Raw genomic sequence first — 14,278 nt, 5'->3', positions numbered from 1 at the left:
TCACTTTTTGAATGGAATTAGTGAAATAAATCAACTTTTTGATGATATTCTAATTATATGACCAGCACCTGTATATATAAAATATTACACTACACTAAAAAGTTTATTTTAGATTCTTTCTTTAAATTATTATTTATTTAAATTTGTTTTTTTTCTGCATCTTTGCTGGTGTAGCTCAGAACCGTGATCTTTCCACCGTGTTTGTGCGTGCAAGTTTACAGAGTTATAAAATATTAAGTAACTCACAAAAGATATAGTATAAAAAACATATATAAATCATACTGTATGAAACATTATAAAAGTACAAAAACCATAAAACATACATAATACATAAAAATAGTTTTACATATGTCTCATGGTAGATAGATAGATCTTGGCAGATACAGTGGTGTGAAAAAGTGTTGGCCCCCTTCCTGATTTTTTATTTTTTTGAATGTTTGTCACACTTTAATGTTTCAGATCAAACTAATTAAAATATTAATCAAAGATAACACAAGTAAACAACATAAAGTTTTTAAATGAAGTTTTTTTATTATGAAGGAAAAACAAAATCCAAACCCACATGGCCCTGTGTGAAAAAGTGCTTGCCCCCTAAACCTAATAACTGGTTGTGCCACCCTTTGCAGCAACAACTGCAATCAAGCGTTTGCGATAACTGGCAATAAGTCTTTCACATCGCTGTGGAGGAATTTTGGCCCACTCTTCTTTGCAGAATTGTTTTAATTCAGCCACATTGGAGGGTTTTCGAGCATGAATGGACTGTTTAAGGTCATGCCACAGCATTTCAATTGGATTTAAGTCCAGACTTTGATTTGGCCGCTCCAAAACCTTCATTTTGTTTTTCTTGAGACATTCAGAGGTGAACTTGCTGCTGTGTTTAGAATCATTGTCCTGCTGCATAACCCAAGTGCACTTGAGCTTGAGGTCACAAACTGATGGCCGGACATTCTCCTTCAGGATTTTCTGATAGAGAGCAGAATTCATGGTTTCATCAATTATGGCAAGTCATCCAGGTTCTGAAGCTGCAAAGCAGCCTCAGACCATCACACTACCACCAACATGTTTGACTGTTGGTATGATGTTCTTTTTATGAAATGCTGTGTTGGTTTTACGCCAGATGTAACGGGACACACACCTTCCAAAAAGTTCAAGTTTTGTCGCATCAGTCCACAGAATATTTGCCCAAAAGTCTTGGGGATAATCAAGATATGTTTTGGCAAATGTGAGACGAGACTTTGTGTTTTTTTTGGTCAGCAGTGGCTTTTGCCTTGGAACTCTCCCATGGATGCTGTTTTTGCCCAGTCTCTTTCTTATTGTTGAATCATGAACGCTGACCTTAATTGAGGCAAGTGAGGCCTGCAGTTCTTTAGATGTTGTTCTGGGTTATTTTATGATCTCCTGGATGAGTCGTCTTTGTGCTCTTGGAGTAATTTTGGTAGGCCGGCCACTCCTGGGAAGGTTCACCACTGTTCCAAGTTTTCTCCATTTCTGGATAATGGCTCTGACCATGGTTTGCTGGAGTCCCAAAGCAATGGCTTTATAACCCTTTCCAGACTGATACATGTAAACTATTTTGTATCTCAACTGTTTATGAATTTCTTAAGATCGGGGAATGATGTGTTGGTCTTTAAACATGCTTCACTTTGTCAGACAGGTTCTAATTAAGTGATTTCTTGATTCAACAGGTCTGGCAGTAATCAGGCCTGGCTTTGGCTAGTGAAATTTAACTCAGCTTTCTAAAATAATGTGGTTAATCACAGTTCTTTCATGATTTAATAGGAGGGGGAAAGCACTTTTTCACACAGGGCCATGTGGGTTTGGACTTTGTTTTCCCTTCATAATAAAAAAAACTTCATTTAAAAACTGCATGTTGTGTTTACTTGTGTTATCTTTGATTAATATTTAAATTTGTTTGATGATCTGAAACACTAAAGTGTGACAAACATGCAAAAAAAAAAAAAAATCAGGAAGGGGGCCAAAACTTTTTCACACCACTGTATATATTTTTCAGTTAGAGTTCAAAATTATGCCTCATCAATAGCATCTCTCTCCTGTGGGGTTCCCCAGGGCTCTGTTTTGGACCCGTTGCTTTTTGCTTTGTATTTGTTGCCTCTGGGGCAATCGATAAGTACTTTTCAAGGTATATGCTATCACTTCTATGCAGATGATATTCAACTTTATATCTCTTTTAAGCCCCATGAGATTACGAAATTATCTCTTCTTTTATAGTGTATAAACACTATAAAAGTCTGGATGCAAACAATTACCTGCAGTTAAATTCTGAAAAAACAAAAAACAAAAAAAAAGCACAAGTACTTATCCCTGCTCCTGCTAATCTTCTCCTTAAGGTGATGGCAAGTCTTGGCCCCTTATGACATTCTGTTAAACCTTCCCTCCATAAAAATTTGGTTCGAAATAGTTTTTATCAGTTGAGAAACATTGTGAAATTGAGGCCATCTGTGTCAATAGTGGAGATGGAGCTGATTATACATGCTTTTATTTCCTCCCGCCTTGATTATTGTAATCGTCTTTTTACGTGTCAGAGAAATTCATCCCTGAAACGATTACAAGTGGTTCAAAAATGCTGCTGCTAAGCTTTTAACTAAGTCACCAAAGAGATCTCACATTACAACAATTTTAATTACCTTACATTGCCTCCCAGTCAAATTTAGTTCAATTTAAAAATCCTTGTCTTGGTGTTTAGAGCATTGAAAGGCCAAGCTCCTTTTTATATGAACGAGCTATTGCAACCTTATAATTTTAGCAAGAATCTGAGATCCTCCAAACATATCCTACTAGTTGTTCCTCGCTCCAGATTAAAGACAAATGGTGACTGTGTCTTTGGGGTAGTTGCTCCCAAGCTGTGGAATACTCTTCCCTTAAATCTCAGATCTGTGGACTCTGTGGACACTTTTAAAAAGTAGTTAAACACTTGTTTAAACTTGCCTTTTTAAAAATTGTCTGGGTTTTTAATTAATTATATATTTTTTTTGTATGTTTGTAATTGTTTTTGTAATTGTTGTATGTTTTTCTCTGTCTTGGATGTAAAGCATTGTGACGCTTGCTCTAGAAAGGTGCTATAGAAATAAAGTATTTACTTACTATGGGCATTTAAGAATTTTTGACTTTTCAGTCTGACTTAAATCTCTTTTCTTTTTGGCCCATTTTATCTGTAAAAGAAAACCTGCTTAAATATGCACATTTGAATATAAGTAGTTTTCACTTCCAGCCTTCATGGACAATTATATATTATAGATAGATAGATATAAGTAGTTTTCACTTCCAGCCTTCATGGACAATTATATATATATATATAGAATAGATAGAATAGATAGAATAGATAGATAGATAGATAGATAGATAGATAGATAGATAGATAGATAGATACACACTCATATTCAAGATACAGGCTATGAAAACAGTTCTTAAATGGACAGTTCACCCAAAAATGATCATCATTTACTCGTCTTCATGTCGTTCCAAACCTGTATTTTGAAGAATGTTGGTAATCAAACAGGTTTGGTTCCTACTGATTTTCATTACATGAACTAAAATACAATTGGAACTGAAACTGTTCAGTTTCCAATATTTTTCAAAATATCTTCTTTTATGCCCCACAGATGAAAGAAACTCATACAGGTTTGGAAATGATAAATGATGACAGAACTGTCCCTTTAATATTCTTCTGTAATATGACAGCATTTATCAGACGGTGGTGGTTACCTGCGCATTTGGTGCGGGCCCTCAGCGGCGGCCCCGGGGCCCCGGTTCCTCCCTCCAGGGGCCGCGTCAGCAGCACGCTGATCTCGTACTCGGTGTCGGGGTCCAGATGGCCGATCTTGTGTGAGGTTTTATCGACGGGCTGCAGATCGTACATGGTGCCGGAGACGGTGCGGTACTCCACCTCGCGGTTGATGATGGGTCCGTCTCCGTTGATGGAGTTCGCATTGAGCTGGATCCAGAGATATGTGGCCCCGACCGCCATGAGCTGAGGAGGAGCGATGGGAACCGGCGGCTCTGGGAGAACAGACAGAACATTTCATGTGAATAAAAGCGGAATTACTGCAAAACATCAGCTGTTTAATCCATTCATAATTCATAATAACGCTTCCTCCAGTGAAAAAGTCCATTTCCTGTCGTCTCTCACAACAAAATCTAGCCACATATTAGTTTAGAGCTGTTTTGACTTGTAAACAGTGCTTGATCTGTGCAGATTTCTCTCCTGATTCAGACCAGAACTCTTTTTCACAGGAGGAAGCGTTATTATGAATTATATAAACGTCTTAATTCTGGATTTGTTTCAGCTTTTGTCTTCTCCAGATGTTAACTGATGGACTGGAGTGCTGTGGATTATTGTGATGTTTTTATCAGCTGTTTGGACTCATTCTGACGGCACCCATTCACTGCAGAGCATCCACTGCTGAGACACTGATGCAGACACATTTCTATTGCTTTAAGATAATAATACTGTTTTCTGGAAAATGCATCAAAATGAAGTGAGTTTATGCTTAAAACAAGAACAAATGTCTGCCAACGGGGCCAGAAAAATGACAAACTAATTCAAAAGGCAAACAGACAGATTTTTCTTCTTCTTGTTTTCAGCAGAAACTCACTTATTTTTTATGCATTTCTTAGAAAACAAGACTCAAGTCATTGTGCATCTCCATTAAATGCATCTTGATTTAATGTTTATATATTTGTACTGAAAAACAAGACAAAAATCTGAGTAAAAAATAGTTTTTAGCTGTGTGACAGTTTTCAAAATATTTTCCATGTGCAATAACTGTATTTTTATTTTTTTTCCTCCCAGAGTTTGACAAAATGTTACATTGCTGTTTTTATCAACTCGTGTCCTTAAAGCAGAAATAACTGAGAATGTCAACATGTTTTCCTGAATGTTCCTCTAATGCTGGGAAGACTCACCGATTCACGTGAATCATCTCTCAAGAGTCCTCCAGACGGCCCTGTGTGCCGCTTTACATCATTTTGTGCAGTGAAATAAATATAGCACCACTGTGATTTTGTTCTATAACTTAAAATCAAACAATAAATAAAATAATTCCTGTAAATCAAACAGTAGAGAGGTTTGATTCCTAGCAAATGCATGAACATAAAAAAAATGCACAGCTTGAATGAAATGTAAGTAATATGGATAAAAGTGTCTGTCAAAAGTACGTTTATATTTATTTAAATGTTAATCACAGTGTTTAGCTTGTGTAGTGCACAATTGAAAAAAGACAAGAAGTTCAATACAGTTATTTTTGCCAGATATAGACTGCTTTCTATTTGTTTTTAAAGAAATCACATATTTAATTGTCAAATAGTTCTATAAAAAGACAAAAATCAGTCAAAAAATGTAGATGTTCTATTATAAAACAAAAGCATCTTTTTCACACGAAGTGCAAATAATCATAATAATAATAAATCAGATTATAGTGTGTGAGTTTGTTGTTTGCAGTCGGTCGGATACGAGTATTGATGAAGACATGAAACTGATCTCATCTCATCTACAGAGTCTCACGCCTGCGGCGACAGCAGCTGAAATACAGACACCGCAGCATGAGGAATAAAAGATGAGCATTCATATTTACTGCAGACACTCATGAATCAGTCAGACCAGAAAAACACAGACTAATGAAGAAACACACAATGAGTGTGTGTGAGCTCTCTCAAGAACATGGAAAACATTATATTAAATTCAATTAATAATAAGTAATATAATATTAAAAATAAAATATTATTAAAATGTAATAAAATAGGTCATATAATATTAAAAATAATTAATAATTAAATTAAAGAAAATTGTAAAAGTTCAAAATGAACTATAAAACTCTATAAAATAAATAATAGCGTCTCTCTCTCTCTCTCTCTCTCTCTATATATAAGAATATATATTTTTATAAAGAATAACATTTTTAAAACATTTATGCTTTAGAAATTACATTTAGAAACAAGCATTTACCAGACACTTTTATCAAAAGTGACTTACAAAAGAGGAACAAAAGCAATTTGTCAAAGAGTATAAAACCTTAGGAAAGTAATAGTAATAGTATAAAAAGGTATAATAATAATAATAATAATTAAAAAAAACAACTATAAAAAATGTTATAAGATAAACGTTAAAAATAAGTATAAAAACATACTATAAACATAAATAAATAAAGCATCCAAAATAACACTTTACTTTTGCATTAATGTATTAACTAATGATGTGCACTCTCAGAAATAAAGGTACAAAAGCCATCACTGGGACGGTACCTCTTCAAAAGGTACACTTTTGTACCTATTAGGTTCAAATATGTACACTTTAAGTACTAACATGTGCCTTTAAGTTACCAAAATGGACCCTTTTGAAAAGGCACCGCCCCAGTGACAGCTGTTGTACCTTTATTTCTGAGAGTGTGTATATCATGAATGCAATGTAAGTTATTTTGAATAAAAGTGTCTGTCAAACGCATAAATGTAAATGTTTTTCTCCCATTCTTTCCAAATGAATCAAAAATAACAATGAGCAACATAACAGGAATCCTGTCATTACATGAGTGTTGCCGAGGACAGCTGAGGGAGTTGTTCATTCACAGAGTGTGTTTATGCCAGACAGCGGCGTAGAGTTCATGTTCATGTGTGTCTGCGACTGCAGATGGACGTCCCTTCTTCACCCCAGAAATACCCATAATCCTCCATGGCCCAGCTGGCCCATTAAACTGCACCTCAAACGAACCGCGTAATCCTGACGCCACGGAAGAGCAGAGACGGGTCTCAGACTCTTCGCCGTCCGTTCAACTCGCTTCTGCTTCATTCAGGCTTTGTTCATTTGTCTTTGTCTGTAATTTTAGAAACATATGGACCTCTGACCTCATGAACGCAGAGAACTATAATTACGCACAGAATAATCACACCAAATGTGAAGAACATGCTCGATTCATTCAACAGACTGCGCTGAAGCCTCGCGAAAATAACGTTAGAATGCAAGAAAGTCTAGTGCTTATAACACAGCCTTCATTTTCCATATTTAAAATACCATTTCTTATGATTTTTGAGTGAAATATGAGCTGTATGTTTCACACAAAGTGTCATTAATTATATAAATATATAAAATATAAAAGTATAAAAAATACTATAAAATATATCATAAAAGTTATAGCATGAAAAGTATAAAAAGGCATAAAATGTTACAAATAAAATGTTAAAAAAATTATTTTAAAAAATGATACTGTACTTAAGTGTAACATTTGAAGTATAAAAATGTATAAAAAGGTTAAAATACTTGAAAACATAAAAAGTTATAGTATAAAAAGCATGGAAGCTTAAAATATACTACTGTATAAAGCTATACTTAAGCATGAAAAGTACAACATTTTTAAATATACTATAAAATATATACTTTTTAAAACTGCATTATTGTTTTTATTCTATACTGTACTTAAGTATATTTTTCATACTATAATAATAGACTATACTAAAAATATACTATAAAGCAAAGTTATATAGAAAAGTATAAACACTGAAGTATACAATATACCATAAAACACTAAAAACTATACTCAAGTATAAAAAGTAGTGTTGTCAAACGATTAATCACGATTAATCACATCCAAAATAATAGTTTTATTTATTTTATATATGTATGTGTGCTTTGTATATTTATTATGAATATATAAATACACACACATATACATTTATATTCTCATATTTTATACTATATATAAATATATTTAATATAAAAACAGCATATTTTTCTTAAATATATACATGCATGTCTGTCTATTTATATATACATAATAAATATACACAGTATACACATTATGTAAACAAAAACTTTTATTTTGGATGTGATAAAATCGCTTGACAGCACTAATAAAAAGTTTAAAATACACTAAATTGTTCTTCTAATATAACATATACTACAAAATATTATAAAAGTTGTATTATAAAAGTATAGTACAGCATTTTTAAATGTATTATAAAACATTTAAAAAGTATAGCGTACATATGTTTATTTTATACTGTACTTAAGTATAAAAAGCTTAAAATATACTATATAAAATATACAGTATAAAAATCATAAAAGAATTAAAGTTTAAAATATTTTAAAAACTATAGCTTACTTTTTATTTAATATTGTAAGTACAAAAGTTAAAAAATATCTTTGAAAATATTAAAAGCTATACTAAAAGTATAAAAATAAAATAAAACAAAATATACCATCAAATATTAGTAATGTTATAGTGTGAAAAACATAATGAAATGTATAGATATGGGTACGTGAAGAGTGTTTGTGTGGGTTTCAGGTGACATCGGCGATCACTGTGTGTGTGTGTGTGTGTGTGTGTGGAAGTGTTTTTGTGACATATGAGGACACAAATTTGTATAATGACATGGGCATGACAGGTATTACAAGGATAAGGTGATTTATGAGGACACTGCCCCATGTCCCCATATTTCAAAAGGCTTATAAATCATACGGAATGAGTTTTTTTTTGTTTGTTGAGAAAGTAAAAATGCAGAAAGTTTCCTGTAAGGGGTAGGTTTAGGACGATAGAAAATACTGTTTATACGGTATAAAAACCATTATGTGTGTGTGTGTGTGTGTGAGAGTGTCCGTGTGCGTGTGTGTGTGTGTGTGTGTGTGTGTGTGTGTGTGTGTGTGTGTGTGTGTGTGTGTGTGTGTGTGTGTGTGTGTGTGTGTGTGTGTGTGTGTGTGTGTGTGTGTGTGTGTGTGAGTGTGAGTGTGAGTGTGTCTCTCAGAGACAGCCATCCGTCTGCACTGACCCGCGGGCCACAGATCTGTGCTAACATGCCGTTTGATGCAGCGACACAAGGCTGTGCTTTATAGAGACATTCGTCACGCATCACTCATTCACACACACACACACACACACACACACACACACACACACACACACACACACAAACAAACAACACAGCGCTTACACACATACTTACAGTGGATCTGATGGAATCAAACACCACCATCACACACACACACACACACACACACACGCGCGCACACGCACCAGAAACCACAATGTCAGTCAGAGTTGAAAAATAAATTGAAATCATAGCAAAAAAAAGTAAGTGCTGTACAAACACAGAATAAATCAGCTGAAAATGTGTGTATCAGTGTTTCTCTGTCCAAAACTAGTTTACTGTACACTATAAAACATTATAAAATCTATAGTATAGAAAATGTTTTTAAAAATTATTAAAGAATGTATAAAACATTATAAAAGATTGAATAGAAAAGTATTCAATTAAAAAAAACTATAAAAAAGTAAAAAAAAAACTATAACTATTTTATATTTTATTTCATATAAGTTATAGCATAAAAAGTATAAAAAACGGCAAAAAAGCTTAAACTAAACTATGAAACAATAAAAGATGGCATAGCATTTTTATAAATTTGTTATACTCAACTGTAAAAGATTAAAATATTATAAAACATTAAAAAGTTACAGCATAACAAGCTTAAAATATAATATAAACATTATACAAGTTTTTGTTTAGAAAGTATACAGCGCATAAAAATTTAAAATATACTATAAAGTGTAAAAAATTCATAGTACATTTTTAATTATACTTTAGTATAAAATGTTTAAAATATACTACAAAACATTATAAGTTTAGTATAAAAATATAAAAAGTTAAAACAAAGGTTTAAAAGCTTAAAATATACTGCAAAACATTCTAATATATAATATGATATAAATATTACAAAAATTATAAAAGTTATAATATAAAAACAAAAAATATAAAAATAAATTGGAAGAGTTTGAAATATACTATGAAACATTACAAAAATTTATGAAATTATAAAAATATAATCTATAATCTAACTTGGGAATCAACACTATACTGTTTATAGATTTTTGCACTGGAAAATGACAAGAACAAGAGGAGCATCATTTATCTGAAGTGCTTTAAATGTCAAACAGAAGGCGTGTCGTCCGGCCTGAGGGCGGAGCCTCTGATCGTGATTGACAGCTCTCCATCCAGACAGGCGGATTAAAGCCATCAATCACATAAAGCTGTGAGATAAAAACTACAGGAACATGAATTCAATTGAGCAAGAGAGACACAGAAAGAGCTGAAGAAATATTGAAGGCCATAAGCGCGCCGGAGAGCAGAGAACACGCAAGGATTCAGACACGGCTGCGCCATAAATTCATATCAAATGACTGTTGAAGGGTTGCGTGTGAAAACACGGCCGCGGTCAAGGACTGCTCTTACCGTCAAACACACGCCAGAGACATTAACATAAAACACACATCAATCTCCTCAGAGCTTCAGCTTCAGCACCATCCGCCTGTACACCGTCCTTCACACTCTCACACACACACACACACACACACACACACACACACACGCGAGCATGATCTGCTGCACATGTCAGGGAGAAATCTCAAAAAATATCCTCAGAAATACAGGAAAACCTCTACATTTGTGGATGCATACATATATGATTTATATATACATATATAAAATATCTAAAATTACAACTGCCTGATTTTATTTCTCATTTATTTTATAATTTAATATTTTAATTTTGTAATTTATTTAGGACAAAATACTATATAAACTATGAAAAATATTATATATTATATATTTTAAAGATTTCTTAAACAAATATTTGGCAATGGCCTCATTTTTTTTTTTTATTGTCTTAATCATAAATTATATAAAAATACCAAGGAAGTGATATATGCCATATAGCAAATCTCAACTGTGTGACTTTTCTAAATTTCTAATTTTCTAATTAATCTAATTTTCTAAACTATTAATTTCTTCCTATATTTTTTTTATAATTAAAAAATATTATATATATATATATATATATATATATATATATATATATATATATATATATATATATATATATATACACACATATACACACACACAGCTCTTTATATAAAGGCTAAATTACTACCTATTTCTTGAATAAATTAATACTTATTTATACTTATTTTTAGTTATTTAATTTGTTTTTAAAATGTGTGTGCAGTGTTGGGGAAAGGTAATTTTAAAAGTAATGCATAAAAATAATGCGTTACTCCCCAAAGAAGTAACTAATTACATTATTTAGTTACTTTTTATGGAAGGTAATGCATTATGTTACTTTCAAGTTACTTTTTAAATCTGGGCAGGGCTTGCTTGTTTGTTTTTAATATAAAAACGTTCTTCTTTTACAAATGTAAAAGCCCTTTCACACCAAAAGTGAAGTGAATCCGCCTCAGGCTGAAGGAAATGTAAATTCACGTCTGTACAGTAGAGGGCGCCGCTCAAACTAATCACATGAAGAATATGACGCAAGAGAAGAAAGTTCAGCACTATTCAGCAATGACTAAAATAAAACACAAATGTGTCATTTTTGCTAACAAGGCCAAGCAAAGTGCTGCACAATAAACAATAAAATACAATAAAAAGAGAGAAAAAAACGTAGACAAGAATAAAATCATACAAAGCACACATAGCTACAAATTAAAAGCCAAAGAGAAGAAATGGGTTTTAAGATAGGACTTGAACTCAGATAAGGTGGAAGCCATTCTAATGTGAACTGGTAAATTGTTCCAAAGAGTGGGACCAGCCACTTCAAAGGCTCTAAATCCCCTGGTTTTTAAGCGGGTTCCTGTGATCCAGAGGAGAAATTTGCCCTCCGATCTTAATCCCCTCGCTGGAATGTAAGGGTGGAGAAAATCAGACAAATAAGTAGAATCTTGGTTACTTAGTGATTTGTAGACAAGTAGCAAAATTTTAAACTCAATTCGATAGTGAATTGGCAGCCAATGCAATGATCTCAAGAGGGGAGTAACATGATCGAACTTTTTACATCCCTTCAGGAATCTAGCTGCTGCATTTTGGACTACTTATAGCTGAGAGATATGGGACCTTGATATACCAAAATAGAGGGAGTTGCAATAATCCAGCCGAGACGTAATAAATGTGTGGATAGCAACCTCTAGAGAACTTTCAGAAATAAATGACTTGATTTTAAAAAGAGAGCAAAGATGGAAGAAGCTAGAACCTACAACAGCACTAATTTGTTTATCAAATTTCAAGCATTTATCAAACTCCACACCCAGTTTCCGAACTTGGGGAGAAATTAAGGAATTTAGGGTCTCGAGTTTCAGTTGATTACTTGCCCTGTGTTCAGAGGGGGCCGAAGACGATAACTTCTGTTTTATCTGTGTTCAAGAGGAGAAAACTTTTAGAGAGCCAAGATTTGACATCATCAAGAAATGCTAATAGAGTATCAACGACATACTTTGTATTCTTAGTCATAGGCCAGTAATTTTGCATATCATCAGCATAACAGTGGAAGGAAACGCCATGTTTCCTAAAAATAGAGCCCAGAGGAAGAAGATAAAGAGAGAAGAGTGCAGGAGCTAAGATAGAACCCTGAGGAACCCCGCAGGTTAAGTTGCCTGGGGATTAGATAAAGCTTCTGATTTTTACAAAGAAACTCCTATATTGGTTAAAAAAGATTTAAACCAGTTTAAGACCACCCCCTCAGACCAACACAAGATGCCAAACGAGAAATGAGAATCTCGTGAACTTGAACTTGAAATACATAACTGATATTTGTCTTATTTAACGTTATTTAATTATTGCAGGTTTGCATTTCACTGTTTTTATTGATTTTGAGGAACTCTGAATGTGTTTTTGTGCAGGTGAGATGAGTAAACACATGTTGATATTTAGTCTAGAACTACAGTGAGATCACGTTCACACACAACGCTCTGCACTTACTCCTGATTTCTCATATTAATTATTAGAAAACGTAACTCAGATATTTCCTTCTAAATTAAAAAAGTAATGTGTTATACTTAAAAAAGTAATCTGATTATGTAACCCACGTTACTTGTAATGCGTTACCCCCAACACTGTGTGTGTGTGTGTGTGTGTGTGTGTGTAAGCGTGTGTGTGAGGACTCACGTTTGATGGTCAGCTCTCCGTAGTTGGACACTCCCACACCTCTGTTCGAGTGGACGATGCATCTGTAACGGCCAGAATCCTGTTTAGTCGTATTCACCACATCAAACATGCCGATAAAACGCTGGTTATTCCACGGTTTGGTCGCTTTCATAGGAGCTTCACGACCGCCGATTCCCTGTAGACCAGAGAGAAGAGCAGAGGAGCAGTGAGTTATTTAGAAAGGACAAATGAAATATACATTCACACAACATAAACACACACACAAACACACACGCACACACACTAACGTGTACGCACACACTCACACTCACACGCACGCGCACACACTCACACGCACACACGGTTCCTCCAGCTGTCAGCCGGTTCAGCAGGCAGATGGAGGCCATTTGTTCGTCAGTGATATTTCTTCATTACTGTCATCAGGGACTCTGCTCTTAATGTCTGGATCCCTTTCCTCTGTTAATGAGGACATGTTTGTTTAAGTGACAAACTGCGGGGCTGAGAGAACGCTAACAAACTACTCAAACATCTCTCACACTCCTCACAGGAGCCTCAACCAAACTGAACTAGTCTGTTCTCAGTCGCTCTGATTATAAACACACGTCACCTTCAGACACCTTTACAGTTCATGTAAAATCAATTTATTGACAAATTTATTATTACTTTTTTGTCACATCTACATAACATCAAAACCAAGCTAGAAAAAATGAAACAAAAATTTTCTTAACCAGTATTGTTGTTATTTATTATTAAATATAATTTTTTATTTATTTGGGAAACCCTGACATACCGAACTGTGTTTAAACTAGTGCTGTTAAACTAGTCCTCAAAAAACGTAATTTCTTTGCGACTGAAGAAAGAAAGACATGAACATGTGGAAGTGGACTTATCCTTTAAAGCAAAATATATATATAAAAAAAAAATAAAAATGAAAATCTTACTAGACAATTTTGCTTAAGTAAATGTATGTAGTTTTTTAAGGAGGTTTAGAAAACAAAAATACTGATAGAATGAGTGAAGAAACTCAGTTTTATTTGTTCTGTTGAATGACGTCAGACGACATTACAGCATCAGACTATCAGATCAGAGCTTCTGCATGAGATTTAAACAGCTGAGAAGAAAGGCAAACTCAACGTGGCTTCATTAAACTCAGTAAACAGTAATGACGCTGAACCGTCACGCGTCCCAGCGGACAGATGAGGCCCTAAACGAGCCTCTGGGTTTAATGAGGCGCTCTGCTGCGGGACATTCAGACCGGATAGAGCAGATTCTGACAGAAATCAGGGGATAAGCTGCTGTTTCTTCATTAGTCATTAACACACACCTGCTACGGTCTGCAGAT

General features: G+C 34.0%; 1 protein-coding gene across 1 annotated transcript in view; it reads right to left on the bottom strand.

Annotated features, from left to right (window-relative positions):
• Positions 1 to 14,278, bottom strand: part of LOC131525926 (receptor-type tyrosine-protein phosphatase mu-like) — a 256,453-nt gene that overhangs the window by 138,563 nt on the left and 103,612 nt on the right. The window contains 2 exon segments of the mRNA XM_058753934.1: positions 3,724 to 4,017; positions 12,937 to 13,111. Of these exon segments, the coding sequence (XP_058609917.1) occupies positions 3,724 to 4,017; positions 12,937 to 13,111 (469 nt within the window).

This window comes from Onychostoma macrolepis, chromosome 02 (genome assembly GCF_012432095.1).
Source record: "Onychostoma macrolepis isolate SWU-2019 chromosome 02, ASM1243209v1, whole genome shotgun sequence".
In the NCBI taxonomy this organism is placed as follows: Eukaryota; Metazoa; Chordata; class Actinopteri; order Cypriniformes; family Cyprinidae; genus Onychostoma; species Onychostoma macrolepis.
The sequence above is the reverse complement of the archived record's forward strand: the minus strand, read 5'-3'. Positions and strand labels throughout refer to the sequence as shown.